The 20,853-nt window shown below is 39.8% G+C and overlaps 1 protein-coding gene across 2 annotated transcripts in view; it reads right to left on the reverse strand.

Moving 5' to 3' along the window:
* Positions 1-8,454: 8,454 nt before the first annotated feature.
* Positions 8,455-20,853, reverse strand: part of tnfaip8l1 (tumor necrosis factor, alpha-induced protein 8-like 1) — a 43,067-nt gene continuing 30,668 nt past the window's right edge. For both annotated transcript variants that reach the window (XM_041790714.1, XM_041790715.1), the window contains exons 2-3: positions 15,017-15,296; positions 8,455-10,946 (exon numbers count right to left, since the gene is read on the reverse strand). In XM_041790714.1, the coding sequence (XP_041646648.1) occupies positions 10,658-10,946; positions 15,017-15,296 (569 nt within the window). In that variant the 3' untranslated portion in view covers positions 8,455-10,657. The remainder of the gene's footprint in view (positions 10,947-15,016; positions 15,297-20,853) is intronic.

The following is a 20,853-nucleotide window of genomic DNA, read 5'->3' on the forward strand; positions in this document are numbered from 1 at the left end:
CTCTATTACCCTCTTCTCTCCCTATCTCTGTCTCTTCTCCCTGCAACTCTCTGCTCTCATCTTATCGTCCTCTAGCTTTGCAACTCTCTTCTTTACTCTCTTGTTCCTCCCTCTTTCTGTCACTCTCTCTCTCCCCCCACCTCCTATGTACCCAGCGGAGCAGCTGAACTAGTGTTATTAATCCCCCCGTTAGCCAATGTAAACCCACGTGATTCCCCCTTTGCCTCCTTTCTCATCTGATTACTCCTTTCCCGGCTCAGCCCCTCACAATTAAATGCTGCTTAGGAGACCAGAGGGGGTTTAGAGGAGTAGGGGAGGATGGCAGCAGGAAAGGATGGAGGAGAAATGGTAGGGGGGCACTTAATTGCGACCCACAAGATCAGAGATCACCACCAGTTTGACAGAAACTATAAGCTGCCTGCCTACAAACAACAGCCTGCCTGTGGCACAGCTCTCCCCAGATTATTCTAACTGTCAGCAAATAGTGTCCCGTTACATCCCAGTTGTTTTCCCCGTTTTATTTTCTGCCGCATATCCAACTTCTATTTGTTCCAATTATGCGGAGACAGCTGCTATTTTTGGGTTTCTCATTCAAATTCCAATTCTTGGCTGTCTGGATTAGATTTCTTGTGTCTGACAAGCCCAAAAATGCCTCCTAGGTGCCTTTTTTTTCACTCAACTGCGGCTGCTTGGATGGGACCCTCCCTCCCTGGCAGCGTTTGAAATGAAAAGACGGAAACACAGCCACACAAAAAGCCTTGACAGTTTGCTGTCACTCAGTGGTGAGACACTCAAAGCATCTGTCATTCTGTTAGTCAGCATGCCAATGTATTCCTCTGGTAGTGCCCTATGAAAACATGACTTCATTCACTGACATATTTTTACAATACAGGTAGGAGGGGGGTGGAGAGGAAACAGACAGAGGCTCTGTGTAATCTGCAGGCTAAGAAGATTCCTGCCTACATGTGGACAGACTGCTGTCAGCACGTAATGACCGCTAGTCTGGATAAAAAAAAAAATACTATAAAGAGTAGAAGTAATGGAGCAGCCACTATTAATCCTTTAGAGGATTGTTCCTCACGGCATGTGAGTGCTCAGAGCTAACGACTATTTCTGTCTTTTGGTGGGGTTGCCCCTGCCTTAAGAGACTTTATATATGTCCATATCTGTGTGCTTGTCAGCATTTATAAGTTTAAAGGAATTTAGAAGTGAAACTTACCTTAAAATAAAGCTTAACCATTTGAGTTTAAATTTATTTAATGAGCACATGTTCATGCAAATTAATAATTCCTTTGCATGGCTGAATGAAACTAAGAACAGGGTTCAAACATTAATAGAAAATCAAAAAACATATGCAAAGATGCAAAAAATTGATTTCAAGTGATAGCTTAACTAAGTATAATGTTTTCTGCAAAGGTGATGCATGTTGTGTCCAGTTAAAACTCCATGGCTCCTTATTTGGTGAGTCTGAAAAAACAGAAATGGTGTAAACATAGAGCTGTCAGTAATTAGGTCATTCATTTTTAAAAAATTGCATTGATTGCATGCTTTATTGTCCCTTTTAGCAAACTTTGGGTAAACCACTCTCTCTGCAGCCACAGTGATGTAAAATAAATACACCACTGCACCTTCATGTCTCATTATAGTTGAAAAAAACTCTCAGACAACTCAGTGGACAAGACAGAAGTCATGTGCACCTTGTGTTATCATCATGTACCTTTTCACCATTTCCTTATTTCCTTCTCAATCCTTTTACGATGGTTAAGTTCATGTCACAGTCTATAATTCACCAGAGGTTCCTTGATTTCTTTCCAAATAAAACCAGGTTTTTATTCAAATAGGAAGTTAGTTACCCTTAATTTAAGACAGCAAAAATCCAAAACAAAAACAAGATAGTGGAATTTCAGAATGGGACACAGGGAACATTAATTGTGATTGACAACAGAAATTCAGAGAGCGTGGAAGTTGTAGAGAAGGTCTCTACTGTGGTAGTGTAATCCATCGACCCATTGACTGCAAGACTAAGAACAACCACAGACTTTGACTTGTGCATGGGGCGATGGGTTTGCTGAGCAAGAAAGTATGGTGTTCCTTGTATCTGAGCATGCAGACATAAGTCTGATTGTTTCGGTCCTTGGTCCTTCCAGTTTTACTATACTTTTGTGAGGCTTGGACATTGATTGATGGCAAGGGGCACCAATTGGACTACTTTGTGACAACTTCTCTTCAGCACAACTTCTGGTATCATTGGCAAGACCATGTGTCTAATGCTAACGCACTCAGAAGAGTGAGGATGGGAATGGCAGCTGCCTGATATGGGAATGGCAGCTGCACTTTTTACAGACACCTAGCACACTTTCCCGTGCCTGACCCAGCTCACCAGACACTGGGTGCCCAGGAACCCGATGGGCTGTTCCCGACGCCAAGGTGACCACATGCTTCATTGAAGGGGCCGCTGGGAGGATACCTAGAGAGATTGGGCAGTGGCCTGGCAAAGGTCTGGAGGATGGTCGTCAGAAGGCCAGAGCAGTACAGGACCAAGGTTGATGTGGCTAAGTGTCAAGCCATCATATTCTCCCATATCTGACCAAAATTAATCACGATTGAAAATTCTAAAACGTTTGACAGGCCTAGTAGCTTTCTTTCTTTTTATCTATTAGGACTTCTCACTTACTACTTGCAACTCTTTTAGTAAAAATCATGATCAAAATTATTTTGATTGATATTGAGATCACAATGATTAATCACAATTGCTCATTGATTATAGTTTCTGCATTACATGCTGCACAGTGGCCTGTGTTGCCTCATAGCAAGAAGTTAACTGGTTTGAGTCCTGGTCAGACAGTGCTTTTGTGTACAGAGTTTACATGATCTCCTTGTGCATGTGTGGGTTCTCTTCAGGTACTCTTCCCTCCCACTGTCCAAAAAACACTTGTTAAATTAATTGGTGACTTTAAATTGTTTATAAGTGTGAGTGTGAGGGTACTGAGCTGTTCAAGTCTTTATGTGAGCCATGTATTTGACTGCTGACCAGTCAGGGGTGTGCCCCGCCTCTTGCCCAGTGACAGCTGGGGTAGGCTACTGGCCCTATGACCCCAACTGGGATAAGTGGTGCACATAATGGATGGATGGTTGGATGCATTACATGTATTTATCAAACTTAAAAATCATAAAAAGAAGTAATAAATGAACATGAATGAGTGAAATACATATGCCTATATGTAATTGTGATTTACACCTAAAATAAATCAAGAATTACCTTCATGGACAAATTATCACAACAAACAATGAAGCACTTACCACATGGCAAAACCTATAGCCAAAACGAGCATAACATCATGTGGCACAGAAATCATCAATCTTACACAGTATATGAAGCATATGAAATTACAACAAAATTGACTGAAAAATAATTTATTCAATAGATGGAATGACACTAAGAATATGAGAAGTTTTCCTAAATCAGTTGAAAGTTTTAAATTCATTGAAAATGGAATTAATCAATGAACAGATTAAACATGCATAGTTAGGTTGACATGTGGAATGTGAAGTTGAATGTAGTATTTAGTTGATATATGTGGAGGCTGATACACGTTTCTGTACAAATATTGAGCTGTGTCACCATTACTGAGCCTGCACAGAATCTAGTATCAGCAATCTTAAATCATCAAGAGATAACTGAGGCCCTTTCTAATGCTTGCACCATCCAAAATAATGCTGCTAACCAAATTATAAACCATTTTATTCATGTAGAGGTTAATCACCATTTTATGAGGGAAACTTGCAGGCCAGGCAGTTCCTGCTTACTAAGCAAAACCTCTCCCACACAGGAACCTCACAGTTACACTCTTACTTTATTGTAAAGACAAAACTTTACATTATGCATTACAAATCTGTCAGAATTTTCTAATTCTCATGAAATATGCATATAATGTCCTTTGTAAACATTCATTTTTTCAGGTCAAGAATTAAGTATTGAGCGTCTTTCAGTTATAACTGTATAAAGAGATGGGCAAAACATGTCTGAAAACACCCCCTGCTGACAGACTGCAGTGGAGATCATAAACCACGTCTCATGACCCATGTCCCCTCCTATAGACATGGGTCAAACTATGAAATTAAAGTATAAATCAGACATATTTTTTTTTCCATTCCCCAATTGTGTCATGATAGTTATATTTACATGAATTATGTCCAAGTACTCATTCTTTTGAGAATTTCTTGTTTTTGCTTTATTCAGATAAGTTAGCTCAAGAGAGAAGAGAGAGAGTGGGAGAAAGAAGAAGGAGATAAGTAAAAAGAAGAGTTAAAAATTGCACTGAAAGCTTCTCTTGGCAGAGGTTGGTTACTCTTTTTCCAACCAGCCTCAGCATGAGTTTGTGGTTATTACAGGTATGTTGTAGTTGTACTGCAAGCTGATAAACAATGGCTGCCGCCGGTGAAGCAATTAGCTCAGCTGTAGCTATAGCAACAGTTTTCATCAGATCTGGACATTTCTTTATTAAAGGAAGAGAACTAAAAGGCTTTTCATGGTGGAAAACATGCTTTTGCTCTTTTCCTGACCAGCTTTGGCAGGGGTTAATGCACCAATTGCTTGAATCGAAAGCAGCTCCTATGTGGAGTTCAGACTGGGAGCATACATGATACTGCATCGTGTGTTTTCTGGCTCTGACTGGCCTTTAATGAATGAGACAGACGGAACATTCATCTGATCACCCTCCGAGATTTTTTTCATAGTTTGTTCCCTTTCCAAACACTTTGTATGGGAAGTTGTCCAGATGACTGTGAACTAGATACCATGCAATAGATAATTGAAACAGTCTATTTGGTGTGCCAGGTTACAGCCAGATTCCTCAAGTGCTTGTCTTGATCCCTAATGGCATCACCAAATCATATGTCAGTGCCTGATTTATGGATATTTTTTGTGTCAGAATAACTGACAAAACAACCCTTGGCTTCAACGTTGTTCAATGAAAGGAGATGGTAATATGTCGTCCATGTTAAGATACAGTCTATAATTTATCCTTTTTTATATTAACAGGTCATCCAGTGTTTTCTAGTCTCATATTCACAGTATATATATACATATTTTCGAAAACAGTTCGGTGACCACATGAGCTGACGATTTCCATTTAGTTCCTTTAAACATCTGAGTACTTCTATTGAAGAGGGAAAAAAACAACCTCTTCTCTGTTTCTCTACGTTTGTGTATTTTTTTTATGAATTCATGTCTCTTTAACGTCACTTTTCCTCCAATCAGCCTTTCAGTTTGTGAAGGCCAAAATAACAAGGCAGTGAAACACACACTTATCATTATACAACAATTTAAAGTCAATGTGTTGTAATAAGTGGCTGTCATAGTTGCTGCGTTTGCTTTCTGCCTGGTTAACCACTTGAGTCCTGCCTCCACTCAGATTTTATATAAATGTGATGACTTTGTGAGTGATTAAAGGTTAAAGAACAGTCTGAGACTGCAGGAAAAATTCACCTTTATATTTCCCCTGCAGTATTTCTTACATCTTCCCAAAAACTTGGGGCATTTTGTCACCATGATGTAGTTTCAGTATCCCTGGAACAGTTGGTTATAGGGGAAGCAAACAGCATATGGCCTCATTGTAACCTTGTCCACTCCCTCCTGTAGTGCTCCCTCACTTGTTTTGAGTCCTGTAACAAACTGGCGGACCGTCCAGAAGCAGCAGAGCGTGCATGCTGGGAACTGTACAGCTGTATGGATGTGTGTCTGCTGAACTCTGCTGCCACTGCAGGTACAGTTTCCTAGTAAAATTTCTCCGACAGAGAAAAGAGAGAGAGGACATCTCTGAACACCTTACATAACTTTGTGGAAAAGATAGACGTTAAAGCAAAGCTTTGAAAGCAAAAGGCCCCGTGTCTGTCTAAATTTCCTGTGCAAAATGGCTTTTAGTCACACTGTGAATGGTTTGGGCACTTGGGCGCTTTGTACAGTCACCTGGACAGCAGAAATGTGCAGGTTTTGTGTAGATTACCTGTGTTTGCATCGCTGAATGTTGCTCTGTTTTGACACAAAGTGAAAGTTTTCTGAGAACACATTGTTCTTTTTTGTCATATTAAATATGGAAGTGAGCAGATGCTGTCTTCCCTGAAGTGTCCAGTGTCGCGCTGCTGATAATCCTCAGGGCCTCAGCACTGAGTTGTGTATGTGTGCGTGCGCTGCAGTGTCTTTCCTGTCGACTCATATATTTTTGTGTTGTTTGCTTTTGGATTCCCCTCCGCCGTGCTTTTCATCCTTGAACAACACGTCAGTCAGGTGCTCTCTGAGGACTTGAGTAAGAGAGAGAGATAGAGAGGGGAGCAGGGACACCAAGAAAGAGTAAGAGAGGCAGAGAAAAGACAGAGAAAAAAAAGAGTTTTGAAAGACTTCTAACTTCCAAAGCTGACTGTCATAGCTATGCTTGCCAGAGGGGAGAGCACCTTTAAGCATACTGGATGAGTAATGATGTGGAGGGACTACAAAAGCAAAGTAATACATAATAAGCAGTGCTCGCTCTGCTCTGCTCTGCCAGCTAACCTACATGAGATTGGTGTTGAGAAAAAATTTGAAAGTGCTTGAAAGGTCAGCAAAGACCTGGTGTAAAAGGCACTTCTCCTTTAACACCCTGCACCCTCTGTAATAAGATTTAGAAAACATGGATGTAGCTGTTAGATTGAGATGTCGGCCTTGACATGAACATTTCCATAGAAATAGGGAACCAAAACAGGCAGTGTGGCGACTAAATCAAAGAGTGATAACAGTTTTGCATACGGTGGGTAACCTCGTGGGTTTATTCGCACAATAATTCAATTGTTATCTGCAGCTGAGAATATAAACCTGCTTTCACTTTTATGCTACAACATAAATCAACAAATACATATTCTCTTCTGTCATCAGAGCTGCAATCATTGAAATAGCTGCAATTGCTTTTTTCTTTAGTACCACTCATCTTTTGACTGCAATCAGGGGGCTTTTTTTCTCTCATTAGGCCTAAAAGGCATTTTTGACCACACTGATGATAAAAGAAAATGTAGAAATATGGCTGTGTGATGTTGTATGAGTGCAGACAATAGCCTGCTGTTTGAACACAATGCCCTGTGGTTTGTTTTGTTGCACCACCCAGAACTCAAACATTAGGGTGTTTGTGCCTGTATTGACAGGCGGCCAGACTTTGTAGTGTTATGCCAAAACCAACTGCCTGTATCCTTGCAGGGATGGACCATGATAATCCGGCTGGGTTTGTCCTTCCTAACAGGGTTTTTATGTGCGCACAGCCATGCAAGAGAATCACTCCTTTGATCCTGGAGAAGAGTCGGATGCTACAATGCCCCAGCTCAACTTTGTTTAGTTCAGGTTAGAGGTCCGCAGCACAAATCATTACTCAGTAAGCCATGCTTGAGCACAAGTGGAAAGAGTAATGGGGTCCTCTGCACGCTTAATTTTCCCCCTTCTTAGGATGCAGGACAGCTCTTTTGTAGTCACTTCATTATGTCAAAATGATAATTATGCCCCAGTGGAAGCTCGCTTCACCAAATGCATTAAGAGCCTTCAGTCACATCCACTGATAATCACGTTGTGACTGTCATTTTCAAATTTTAATTTCCAAAAAGTGTTTGGGCATGACATACAGATGCTTAAAAGAGAGAAAAATAAGCAAACTGAAATCCTCAACTCTTATCCACCCCTTCTTTTCTCTTCCTTCTACCTCTCACACAACTCCCCTACAGTAGAAGACAGACAGAAGTTTATCATTAGCGTTGATTTTGGGATGATTTTTTGCTCTGTTTGACATCACTGTTGCATCAAAAAAGGACAGTAAGAGGAAAACAGGGAGACAGTGGGACGTGATTGAGCTGTGCTCAAATTTCAGTATAGTCATAACTCTCGTCACTCCAGGGTGCGTTCACTAAAAGAAGAAATGCACGTTGAGATAATGACCATTAGATGATAATTGGGCACTTGGTATCGCAGAAGCCTTTCAAGTGGGCTGCAGGGAGGATGTGCAGACGTGCTACAGGCCAAATTATCATTCCAAAGTCTGAGTAGAAGCAAAGTCATTGACAGATTAAACCCAAACCGAATTCACATCAAGTGTTTCTCCAGCTACTCTCACAGATGAGCTGAATATTTAAAGTTTCAAAAAAACAGAAGCAAAAAAAGTCTTTCTGATTCGCTCATTTCCTGTTCAACCTTAGACCGTGGTGTGGGCCTGCAGGAAGTGGAAAAAAAATGACCCATAATTTGAATTGTTTGACAGTCAGATGGGTTTGTGTTTGCTTTCATAGCTTCCTAACAATGCTGCAAGCAGGAGGAAGGGATTTGGCTAACTAAATCCAGGTCAGACATTCTGTCAGATTAACCCCCCCCCCAGATCTGGCCGGAAAATTCCAACATTCAACGTACAGATGGGAATACACTGGGGGAAAAAAAAGACAGGAAATGTATTCATTTAAAAAAGTATATTTGTGTTATATTTGTTGTGCACAGGTACATAATAGAGAAACAAAAACAATTATATGTACATAAGCGAAATAGAAACAGTTGTCAATTCACAAAAGTAAAAACCCAACAAGATAAATTGGTTTCATTCAATGGACTTCAGTAAAACAAGTGGGGCTGTTGCAGAGTTTGTGGTGATTTCTGCAAAGTGTGTCATGCATTTTAAACCGAGGGAGATTTAAACTAACCCTGAGATGTGGAGGGATTGGAGAAAATGACATCCAAAGACAATTAAAGTCAACTGTTTTTGTGGAATTAGGAAAAAGGATTTAGTTCAAAGCCTGCCAAAATGGTGCAGTCAGAGTCAAATGAGTCCAACAAACGGGAATACACTCAGGGCAGTCATTGAAGAATTAAAAGGTAAGTTACAAAAAAAGTTCAGAACTACAACAGCCATCACCTTTGTCTTCATTATCACCATAAGCAGAGTTATTATCAAGTGCATACTGTTTTTTTTTCTGAAATGTTCCCCTGGAAAGAGACTGCATTTAAGTGACATCAGCCTTCTTTTCTTTGGCAGAGCTGCTGTGGATGGAGTTAAAGTTTCAGCAATCCTATCTGGAAAAGCACAGCGCTTATTACACGGCTCAATTTCCAATTCTCTCACAGGTACGCACACAAACACACACACAAGCATACACACATACAGAATACAAAATGAGGCCGCAGCACAAAACAATCTCCCAGACAGGCTCAGTGATACAAAAACACATAGACAAAAAGGAAAGACAGCTATTATGTGAGGTTGGAGAGGGATAGTAACTATTCATATGGTCCTTTATAAGGAAGAAACACAACATCTTTCACTCCATTAAAAAGGACTTGCATCTCGCAAACAGTGATGGTAATCTTCGTCACATTACATGAGGCTGCTGTGTGGTGAAGTGGAGAGGCTGCTCGACAGAGGCAGGCTCCGGGCCATTATACCACCCTGGAGTGTGGAGCTATAATTGCAGAGGAGAGTACAATCAGGTACTGTGTTTGTCTCTGCTCTAATCTCTATATACCCTGCCTGGTCCTTTTCATAGATACAGAGCTGCAGTTTTTGGTCCAGCTTTTCATCCCACTGCTCATGGGGAGTCTTTTTAGTCCAGATCTGTCAGAATGTGAACTGCAGTTTTTGTGCTTTTATGGACAAACCCATGGAAATGCAGATAAACCTGAAACACAGCTGGCCCTAGGCTCAGACATCTATTATAATGAGCATTTCCACTGTACTCATGCTGTATTCCCCTCTGACAAAATGACAGTGCAACCTTTGCACCTGGTGTCAATCCCCCACCCCCACCCCTGTGAAGACATTTTACAGACAAAAAAAAAACAGAGATAAGCAAGCACACAGCTAGCAAGACAGTCGAGTCAACAATGTGCAGCACAATCAAATTCCTTCACTTTTATGGTCCCACTTCGACCCAAATACTTCATTTTTGATGTGGTGGCTATAAACCAGCCTATAATAAGGAAAACTAGGTTTATAGGTGCCTTCTAAACAAAAGCCTGGCCTGTCTACAAAGTGGACTTCAGTGCATGATGGGGAGAGCTGTAAAATGCAGGCTAAGCAGGATTATTTGACTTGTTTCATGTAGACAGGGAGGTACAGTACAGCGTTTGTTCAGGATCGAGTGCAAAAATATTTATAGAAAAACAAGACAAAAAAAAAAAAAAACAGAACACTTCTTCCTTGGGTATATGGAAAAGATGTAAATTCACTTTTTTGTCAGCGCTTCCCATAACCTTTGTCCATTAAAAACACCTTACAGAGATAGGACTGAAGGCCTGTGCCTGGATTCATGTCTTTTTGATTGAATAAGAGAGCAAGCTTACCGCCCTTGGAAGGACGATAAAAATATGTTTTCGAAGGCACAGTTGTCAAGGCTCCTTCTCCTGAATATACTGATAAGAGCTTAAAGTTATACATTCATTCAAAATAAAACATCTGCTGTGGATTAACAAAAACAATCTGACTTTGGACAAACTAGCAGAGAGAGTTTCAGTGTTACAGTAATGGCTGAAAGGCACACATTAACACAGAGAAGAGACAAATGGGAAATTTTCATTATTGTCACCTTAAAAAAAAAACCTGCTGGATGGATGGTTCATTAGGGGGTGACTAGAGGTAAAGATGTTCGAAGACGAGATTGGTTGAGGTCAGAGATTTCCCTCATCGAGCATCTTGTTGACCCCGTTACAGATCCTCTGCAGGTGAGCACGGTAAACCTCCGAGGGCCCATACAGAGCCGCCAGGAAGTCACAGTCGGCGAAATGATTGAACACGTGGTTGACTCGTGAGTGGCTCTTGGCTGTCAGGTGGCGTTTGATGGCCTGGTGCAGAAGTTCACGGCAATCATTCAAAATGGCGCTCATGACGCGGCGGTCAAAGGTGAACTCGATCTGGTGGAAACTGACCGCCGTCATGGCCAGAGTGTGAACTTTCTTCCTGTGAGATGACGGGAGAGAGAGGAGAGGCTGTCAGTTTCTAATTCTGACTGGAGCAGCAGAGGGAAGTAAAAATAGAAAGTGCTGTCCTATGATTTTCTTTTGAAAAGTTTCACTACCCCCAATCAGTTATAGGATTGTCCTTCACAGCGATGCATCTCCATACTAGCATAATCACCATTCTCCATACTGTGCACTAATGTCTGCTTCAGATGCCTCCAAGCTGACTTTATTTTTTTACTGGGAAATATATAAACTGATCTGAAAGATAATTTCCTTAATTTGCCTCCATCAGCACATAAAAATATAATTGAGATGCAGATCTCCCCATATGAAGCTCTCCACCAGAACCTCAATGACTGTCAAAGTCTGATACAACAATGTTCAAATATACAGTAAAAGTGATCAAATCTCTGATAAGATGCTGCCATGTTGGATGTATTTTATGTGCCCATGCTTAAGGTTTAGGTGGATAATGACAGGATTCAGTCTTCCCTTATTTGTTTTAATTAATTTACTAGGAAAACCCCTTTGAGATGTACCATTACATTTGTGTAAAATATAAAGCAAGAAACAGAAAAAGATTTAGCTGAGCTTAGCAGAAAGACTGGTGATAGCAAACTGGTTTGTTTAGTTCTAAATATATGTATTCATTCCTGAAACACAGTTAAACAAATGTATCGCATTGCTATACTTGAAATAACCACCAGGCTGACAGTATGGGCTACTGCGTATGAACTGTCAATGACAAAACTTCGGGGGTAAATAAAGATTAAAATGACATTTTAAAAATGCATAAATGTGCGACTTGTACATTTTATTGTCATCATAATGAGATTCTGGTTTTAGTAATGGATTTGTATTTTTACCTAACTATCAGCAATTTCATAGTTCCAGTTGGCAGCTCATATGCAACTTATTTTTACTTTGGATGTACATATTGAACAAACATGATTACCTAAATTTTTCTGAAAGCATTTTTGGACACAGCTAGCTGTTGGTATTTTTTTTTGTTGAGCTAAGCTAAGTCAAGCAACACTTTGAAAACAGTTTTTACCAGTTGGAAAAGTCAAAGCAAGGTCTTAAATGTCAAAAATTGAAGGCCTTTGCACATTGAGTTGGATTTTTCATCAGAAATTGCTGCATGTTGAAAAAGACATACGATCTTGAAGTGTAACAGTTCATAGAGGTCACAGCTATGGTTTTAGGTTCATGGTTTGGTATCGGTTCAATTCTTACAGGAAAGACAGCATAAAATCCCAATTTACAATTTTAGATTTCCCTCATTTATTACTTGGTCGTATCTCCCTTGAAGAGGAGATCTCTGATCTTAAGGACTTACCTGGTTAAATAAACGTTCAATATAAAAATATATACTTTTAAACTGACAGTAGTGCACCTTACAGTCTGTTCCATCTAATGTTATTTACAGTTTCCAGTAACCGTTGGTATTGCCTGTGATGCAGTAAACATGAAAAAAGAGGAAAAGAAAAAAAGGGACAGAAATGAAAAGCCTAATATCTCCTGAGAAATGTCAAAATACATACTGCATAAAAATACAAGCTAAAATCTCATATCATAAATATGATATGCTTCTTTAAAATAAACATAAAAAAGATAAAGAACACCAGCAAAAGTTTTATTCCTGCTAAATCCCAACTCATTTTCATCAGTGAAGGACTGTGGAATAGTAAATGTAAACACTGGATGAAACTTTGTAAAGGAGCCAGAGCAAAGCACCTAAATACACACTTGTAGCTGCTGTTCTCTACTTCTGCATATCTGTGTATAGCCCTGAGTTTCCATTAGCTGGCAATTGCCGGTCATTGGCTGGTAAAAAGGGCGGAAGTCAGGCAAATAAAAATATAACCAGTCAAAATGTCCGGCAGAAAACATGCAAATGACCAGATAAGTAAATACTGAATACTTGCATATTATATTTTGCATAACCTAGAAGATATGTTGTGAGAATGCTTTAATATAAATTAAAATTTGCCTAATCTTACTACATCTACTGTCCTGCGGTGCTGGGGTTATCTCCTCAGACGGCAAGCACATGGCTAATTATGTATGCATGATGACTTCAAAGTAAATCTATCTCTCTGAGCATGCTCAGTACGGCTGGAGACTCTGCAGGAAAAGTTTGACCAGAGCTTTCTTGTAAAGCAGAATTTTAATCTAAATGAGGTTTTCCTGGTTAACCAAAGGCTAAATATCATCAGCGGTATGAAGGAATTTTGAGTATGTCATCTCTGCGAGTAATGGAGAGGCTGAAACAAAGGGAACTGCTGAGCGTGGTAAACACTGATGCAGCAGCAGAGAGAGAGAGGTTTACGCTGGCTAAGTAGTCTTGGATAAGCTGTTAATGAGAGGAGGACTGGACCAGACTATCTGCTGTGGAGCTTTTGTCTTTTCGGGACTAGTCCAAATTAACCAGGATGGTTGGATTTCCAGCTTACAGTTATATCATCATGAGGACTGATATTAGCAACTGACAGTAAGACTCAGTATTCATTTGAAATGTAGAGTTCTAACGCAGTGTCCAGTTAGCAGAGCACTGGGGAGTTATGTTTACATGCCTAGTTGTTGTCGGTGGAGGATGGTATTTGGCTGTTGTAAGCTGCAAAGTTATAATAGTGTGGCCAATGTACTACAGGCTAATGGTGCTAATGTGAAGCTAACTGTTGTTTATGAGTTTAACGTGGGCGTATATTTTTTGACTGCGTGTGTAAGGAAAAGCGCATAGCCTTTAGCCTAAACTTTAAACCACTTACACGAAAAATAAGAGAAAGTCTTTGTACAGTCAGTTCTAGGGCCTATGTGTACATGTCTACAGTCTGTAATAACAGGGTAATAAATACTCAGGTTTACTGTTAGCTTGGTTTCTACTGTCTCGGTTTTGGGTCAGGTCTGGAAATAAAAATGTGTCCTCAGTCCCGTTTAGCACAGACTTGTATGTATCAATGTATCACAGAATATCAGATTTATGTGTTTTGCTGCTGTTAATACAGCAAAATAATGTTACAGCAAATGTCCGGTAGTTGTTCTAAATGGCCGGAATTCTTGAGGACTGCATTTGACCAGGGACAAAAAAGTCTAGCGGAAACACTGGTATAGCCTTTAAAATATTTTGGCATTGGTAATGTCTTTGACCCTTTCTGCCTTTACATCGAAAGGAAATAGCAGAAGAGAAACTGATCTGTCTCGTCTTTCTTCTTTTTTGTAATGTAGCAACAATAGACACTGGCAGGAAGTGCTCTGAAAATGAGGTCCTGAGCGCTGCCAGCACAAAAAGAAAGCTGCCTAGGAACACGCAAGCTAAAACGATTAACTGTGTATCAAATTAGCAGGGACAAGGTCTACAAGTCAGTTAAACTAATTACCTATCATTTCTATCTCAGTCTCGTGCTATTTTAAAGTGTAATGAAGCCTCCTGCCACTAGAAGCTGCTGTAGCTTCAATTTATTGCTGCTGCCTCCCTGTCAGAGCCTTACCCTGGCACTTCACTGGGCGAAAATATGAGAAGCTTAGCAGTTAGCATGTAGTAGGTACAGCACGGTATGACAGTTATTTTGAAATTGAAAATGGACATAAAAGTGGTATGTAGGCTTTTGAGGATTGAACTCATGTTTAACTACTCAACCAAAGTGAAAAGAGTTGACATATGAAGCATGATATCGATCTGCAGGAACAAAGGTTGACTCAATGTGCAAAGGCCTTTACACAGAGGCCGACTTGAATGTTTTTGGAACATTTAATATGTAGTTCTGATTTGAATTTAATTGTTCAAATATGTAACTTTTGATTTAAACAAAATTTTTTATTTCTTTTTTAGCATACAGAACAAACAAACAGGATAAGCTCTGGTTTTGGCAGGAGTCATTCTGGACACAGCGATTTTAGCTGGTGCTTTAAGTTTATAAGCTAACTCAAGCCAAGTTAAGCTAAGCCCCCAGGCTTTTTCTCCATTCTAAGAGCACAGACATGTGGTATGAATTTTTTCATCAAACCATAAAAGCATATCAAAATAAATAAAGCTAAATTCTTGCTTGAATGACTCGTGCAACATACCTGAAGTTGTCCACCAGGATCAGCTCTTCGCTGTTGAACTGGTTGTTTCTGTAGAGCACTCCCAGCTTCACCACCATCTTGATCAGGTTCTTGATGATCTTCTGGGACTCTTTGCGGTTCCGGGTGTACTCCTTGGTGACACGGTACAGCTCATCCAACACCTCGCTGCTAGTGTCGTCAATGAAGAGGTTGGCCACGCTCTTGGTTGCCATCTTGCTCATCAGCTTCTTCTGCGCCTGCATGGCTAAGCTTTTGGTGCTGAAGGAATCCATTGTAGAGTCTGGGTAAAGATGAGACAAAAAGATAAAAGCTGTCAGCAGACACATTTCAATTTCTTTTCCATCTGACTGGAAAAAGGATTGCTGGTATTTCCTTTTTACCGTGTCTAAGATGGAAGCTGAGACTTTCTCATTCGAGGAACTAACATAAACACAGTGACAGCCTGCAATGTGTGAGGTTATTACAAATAACATCTACACTAATGTGGTTTAAACTGCAGGGCCAAGAACTGTCCCCTTTATTAGATAATGAGCCGTGGCAGCTGTCAAATTAGTCCCAGCAACCCCCTGGCTCCCAGCCTACAATGTAGTTAGACAAGAATGTGTCATAACGCTTGCAGGATTAAAGTCAGTTACAGCAAGACTACACAAAGAGGAGGCAGTGTAATCTAGACGTCTTATGTGGAAAACACATCCGGTGAAAAAAGTACATGTGTATGTATGAAAGAGAGAAGGAGACAGACGGTGCAAAGTCATTCACCAGACGCTTGTTGCTTGCTTGATTTATGTATGACGCCGTTTCTGTGTGTGTGTGTCTGTGAGCCAAAGCAAGTGACTCAGTGAAAGGCTGCGCCCACCAAAGAGGCGTATAAATGCTGGAGGTCGCAGAGGTTGACGGCTTTCAAAACAGCACCCCATCTCTCCTAGCAAATAAGGCAGGGCCGCAGCACATGGCATCATTTCAGGTACTGGTGCTTAATGCATTCAGCAGGTCACTACTAAAGGTTTTTTTTAGTCTGCCTTTATGAAAAATGAATTCAACTATTTTCCTTGAGGTTTCTCTCTGACCTTAAATATCTCCAAGGATACAAAAACTGATTTTCCAACTGTACTCCAATAATACGATCGGGGGATGAATAAGGATGACTCTAGGAACTATAATCAAAATCTTAAGTTTGTCTAAAGCCCAAGTCAGACCATGTACTCATGATGAGACGAATTGAAACTCGCAACAGGCTATTCTGCAATGGTGTAAAAGCCTGTCAGTTGACACCGCTGCAACTGAGGACAAGGATGTGTGGTTTCCATAGCAACAACTCTTGCAGTTTCTCAAAGCCTAGGAAGAATCCTTGAACGGCAATTTTTGAAGGATACTCCATTATCGACTGCCTTTAGAAGACTGTAGCGACATCAAGGATCCTCAAAATTCTTCAATGAACTGAATTCTTTGAACAGAGAAATTTCAGGAATGTACAAACACTATATTGCCAAAAGTGTTCCCTCACCTGCCTTGACTCACATATGAACTTAAGTGGCATCCCATTTTTAATCTATAGGGTTTAATATGACTGTGTAGCTATAACAGCTTCAACTCTTCGGGGAATGCTTTCCACAAGGTTTAGGAGTGTGTTTTTATGGGAATTTTTGACCATTCTTCCAGAAGCGCATTTTACGAGGTTACACACTGATGTTGGACGAGAAGGCCTGACTCTCAGTCTCTGCTCTATTTCATCCCAAAGGTGTTCTGTCAGGTTGAGGTCAGGACTCTGAGCAGGCCAGTCAAGTTCATCCACACTAAACTCTCTCATCCATGTCTTCATGGACCTTGCTTTGTGCACTGGTGCACAGTCGTGATGGAACAGGAAGGGGGCATTCCCAAACTATTCCCACAAAGTTGGGGGCATAGAGTTGTCCAAAATCTCTTACTAAGGGGCCAAGCCCAGCCCCTGAAAAACAAACCCACACCATAATCCCCCCTCCACCAAACTTTACACTTAGCACAATGCAGTCAGACAAGTACTGTTCTCCTGGCAACCGCCAAACCCAGACTCGTCCATCAGATTGCCAGATGGAGAAGCACGATTTGTCACTCCAGAGAACGCATCTTCTCTGCTCTAGAGTCCAATGGCGGCGTGCTTTACACCACTGCATCCGACTCTTTGCATTGCACTTGGTGACAGAACACCACCGGTAATTTCGCAATTGTATCAACTTCTCACTTGAGCTGAGAGGCAGAAGCGCACCAATAGGAACACTTCCTCTGACCTGAGCCTTGATTGGCTGCGAGTACTAGCCTCCTCATTGGCTGGAGCATCGTCCCTTGCTGGTTTTACTAAAGAGTGTGTTCAGTGCGAGGAGGCAATGCAGAAGTGTGTTATTCTGTTAGATGGCTTCAATAACTAGACCCTGTTGTGTTGTTTTTGTGGGCATATGACACCAAAAATAAATCGCTTGCTACAGCTTTAACTTTAACTTTTTAATGCTGTTGTCCGTACCATCTCCATTTTGATTTGTGCCACCGTCAGGTATATGGGTGTGACCACTCCAATAATGTAATCATGCACACTTGCTAGCTTGTTCCACAAATGAGTTTAACAGTTGCCAGGGGGGACTTTGAGAACATAAGCACTGCTCTTACAATCTGAGACACAGACGAGCAGACAGCATCAGGACTAACACCACACGTTTTCATAACAGTTTCTATCCCACCACAGTGAGACTGATGGCCAGAGTAAAGATAATCAAGCTTTCTATATTGCTCTTCTTTAATGTGCAATATTTAATATTTATTACTAGTGTTAGTTGTATGCCTCACTGCTGCTATTTTTTTAACGTCAGGTTTGATGTGCTGTGTGATGTGATGTTTGATGTGCTGAATGTGTATACGTTTGAATGGGCAGGTTTCCTGCAAATGCACTTTTAATCTGTTTTTAAACTTGAACCCCTGAGAGCCCTGCACAAGAATTCCAATGTGTACGAACTTTTGTGTGCGCACAAATGGCAAATAAATTTCTTGAATCTTGAAATAGCATCAGTGCTTAAGTTTGCCTATCTTCTTTTCATGCCAGTCTGACAGATGCATTTAACTTGTAACATAAAATATGAATGAGGATAGTGAAAGAGAGTTACTTGCTACAGTTGCAATTCAGGTTTTGTAAAAAATAAAAAAAATGCATTAATAAAAAACCAACAGGATCCCGTCCTTTGAGCCATTTGTGGGTGTTTCAACAGAACAGGGAGCTTATGGCAATTTATGTCATGAGCTTGAAGCCAGAGATTTCCCACCTTCTGTCAACTACTCCTGTTTATTCACGAAGCAGTTTCATCTTTTAGAGGAGTTGGTGTTGTCTTTCACCGAGGAGGAGGCTGCTCTTGGCAACAGGTGAGCCATATCTGTTGTTAAACACATAGCGTATGTGGTCTATGTATAATGTATCTCACAGACTCAGGATGATAAGGTCTACTTAAGTTTATGTTCTTTACATTACTGATGATTTTGCAAGGGAAGAGGGCCGATTCAACAATCTCAACAATTTAAATATTGAATTGTGGCATTTACATTTAAGTTGAAAAAAATTTATCCAATCTGAACCAAAGTGGATACCTTAACCAGCTGACTTCCTCTCTGGGCTACGAGGCACTGATTAGCTGTTGAAACACATGACATGCCTTGTGTTCTAAAATCAGCTGTTGGCTACTTGTAGTGCTGTATAGTTGATATAATTGCAAGTGCCATAGCAATGTCTAGCTATGCAAGTATATAGCCACATATACAGCTTTAATTACTTTGTATTAAGTAGTACTTCAAAGTTTCACAAAAATGCCTGCAGAATGGCTACAAGTTTACAATAGTGCCTCTGCAAGTAAACTCATGACAGAATTTATGTTTTTTATCAATCATTATTGCAAATCGTAATATTTTTCAGTACAATTTGCAACCTCAAATAATGACCAAATCCTGTAGCACTAGCAGCTCGACAAACTAAGTTGCAGGCAACACTGTCAACTAGGCTACAATGGCTCAGTTCACATGGCTGCAACTGCCTCTGGTCTGAACAAGGCTTTAATATAGTGTAAGCAAAATTATTATTATTTTATTTTTTTTATTTTTTGGAATTCAAGTTTTTTATTGAACTTCTTGCAAGCATGGTACATGTTACAGAACGCTTTGCTTCAGGACAGATCTTATACATAAATTTCAGAAGCAGACTTCAATACCTTAATCCAGAGAGACATAAACATCTATGTTACCATTTAGAAATGAAAATACATACCGTAACATTAACCGTAATCAAGTTAGAGGGATTTACTAAAATTGCAAGACCCTTCATAACTAGCAAATCAATTTTTATCCTCCACCTTTATGTAATGAAAAATTAGAGAAGAAGTACTGTATCTATAATAACTTTCTAAAAGTGAAGCTTAGTTTTTTCACACTCTAAAAAAATTAAGTGCTGTTGTCTTCATATTCTTAAAATCTAACAATGAAACTGCACAGCCTTCTAATATTGGACTTTCGCAAAACAAAACAAAAAAACATAAGTAAACTGACTTTTCAGAAAAAAAATCTAAGAATTTTCTACTCAATCATCTGTTTAAATCAAACATAAGGTAATGATTTATTTCCAAAATCTCTCTTTAGCAGTAAAGAGATGAAAACTACATAAACTCAACTAAAAATTCAAGGCTTTGTATCTGTTTGTTTTATGTAATGCTGCAGTGAATTTTTTATTGTAGAGAGTAGGGATGTGAATCTCTCCTTCTCAAGACGATTGGATTGGAATCTTGATTCACAGACTACGATTCGATTCACTGACGATTCATTAAAATACAGAACGATTCGGTCCGATCCGATTCAATTGGATACAATCTGATTATTGAATCAAAATAACTTTTTTTCTTAACAAAAATTAGCAAAAAAGGGGAAAACAATGTAATTTCTTAATTATCTAATTTTACTTGATCTTATTAATAAAACAGACTAAATGCCAGGCCTCCTGTGCTAACATTCTGAAATTATGTTTAAGAAAGTTTTCATCACACCCAGGTGACCAGGTGTCTTACTTTGACATTACATTGGGTACATGTTTGTCCTCCTGTACTTCCTTAACATTATTAATCCCAATAACAGTACAAACTAAGTATCAAATTTTCCCATGAAGCACAAATTAAAACAAATATAAAGTCACAAGGAGATTTGGATGGACAGAGCTCTGTATGTCTGCTAGTACAGGAAAACAAGCGGTTAAAATAATATTGAAAAAAGTCAAACTAAAACAGCTTTCTATACATTTTTTTTTCCTTTCATAATTCCTCTTAATGAGAACATTGAGTCTACATGTTGCAAAAACATTATTTCCTTTTTCTATGTATCTGACCGTTCTTGATTGTTTTCATTCTTGAATTAATACACTGGGGAACAGCTGATCTCCGGTTCAGTGAAGTCTTCTCTGTTTAGTTTTATCAGTGGCTCAGATGTATTGATCATGTCACCAAATTACTCACTCCCAACAACACGTTACTGTTGTAAACACTGTGAATAAAGGGGCTGTTGTTACAGTGATAACTGAAGACTTCTCCGAATTTTAACTCAGAAAAGTGTTTATGTTCAGGTCTGTTTGTGCTGTGTTTAGCGTTAGCATCTTAGCTAAACTTTAGCTCTGCCGTCTCAACAGGTGAGATTTATGAGCTGTTGTAGTTCTTAATTGCTTTCCTCCAAAGTGTACAGACAGGCAGACATTTCAAAAGTTATCCTTCCTTCATATAAAGTCCACATGACTTTTTCCTGAAGTGCAGAACTGTAACTGAAAGACGTTAAGGTGACAACCGGTGAAACCA

The sequence above is a fragment of the Cheilinus undulatus genome, linkage group 7 (genome assembly GCF_018320785.1).
Source record: "Cheilinus undulatus linkage group 7, ASM1832078v1, whole genome shotgun sequence".
Taxonomy (NCBI): domain Eukaryota; kingdom Metazoa; phylum Chordata; class Actinopteri; order Labriformes; family Labridae; genus Cheilinus; species Cheilinus undulatus.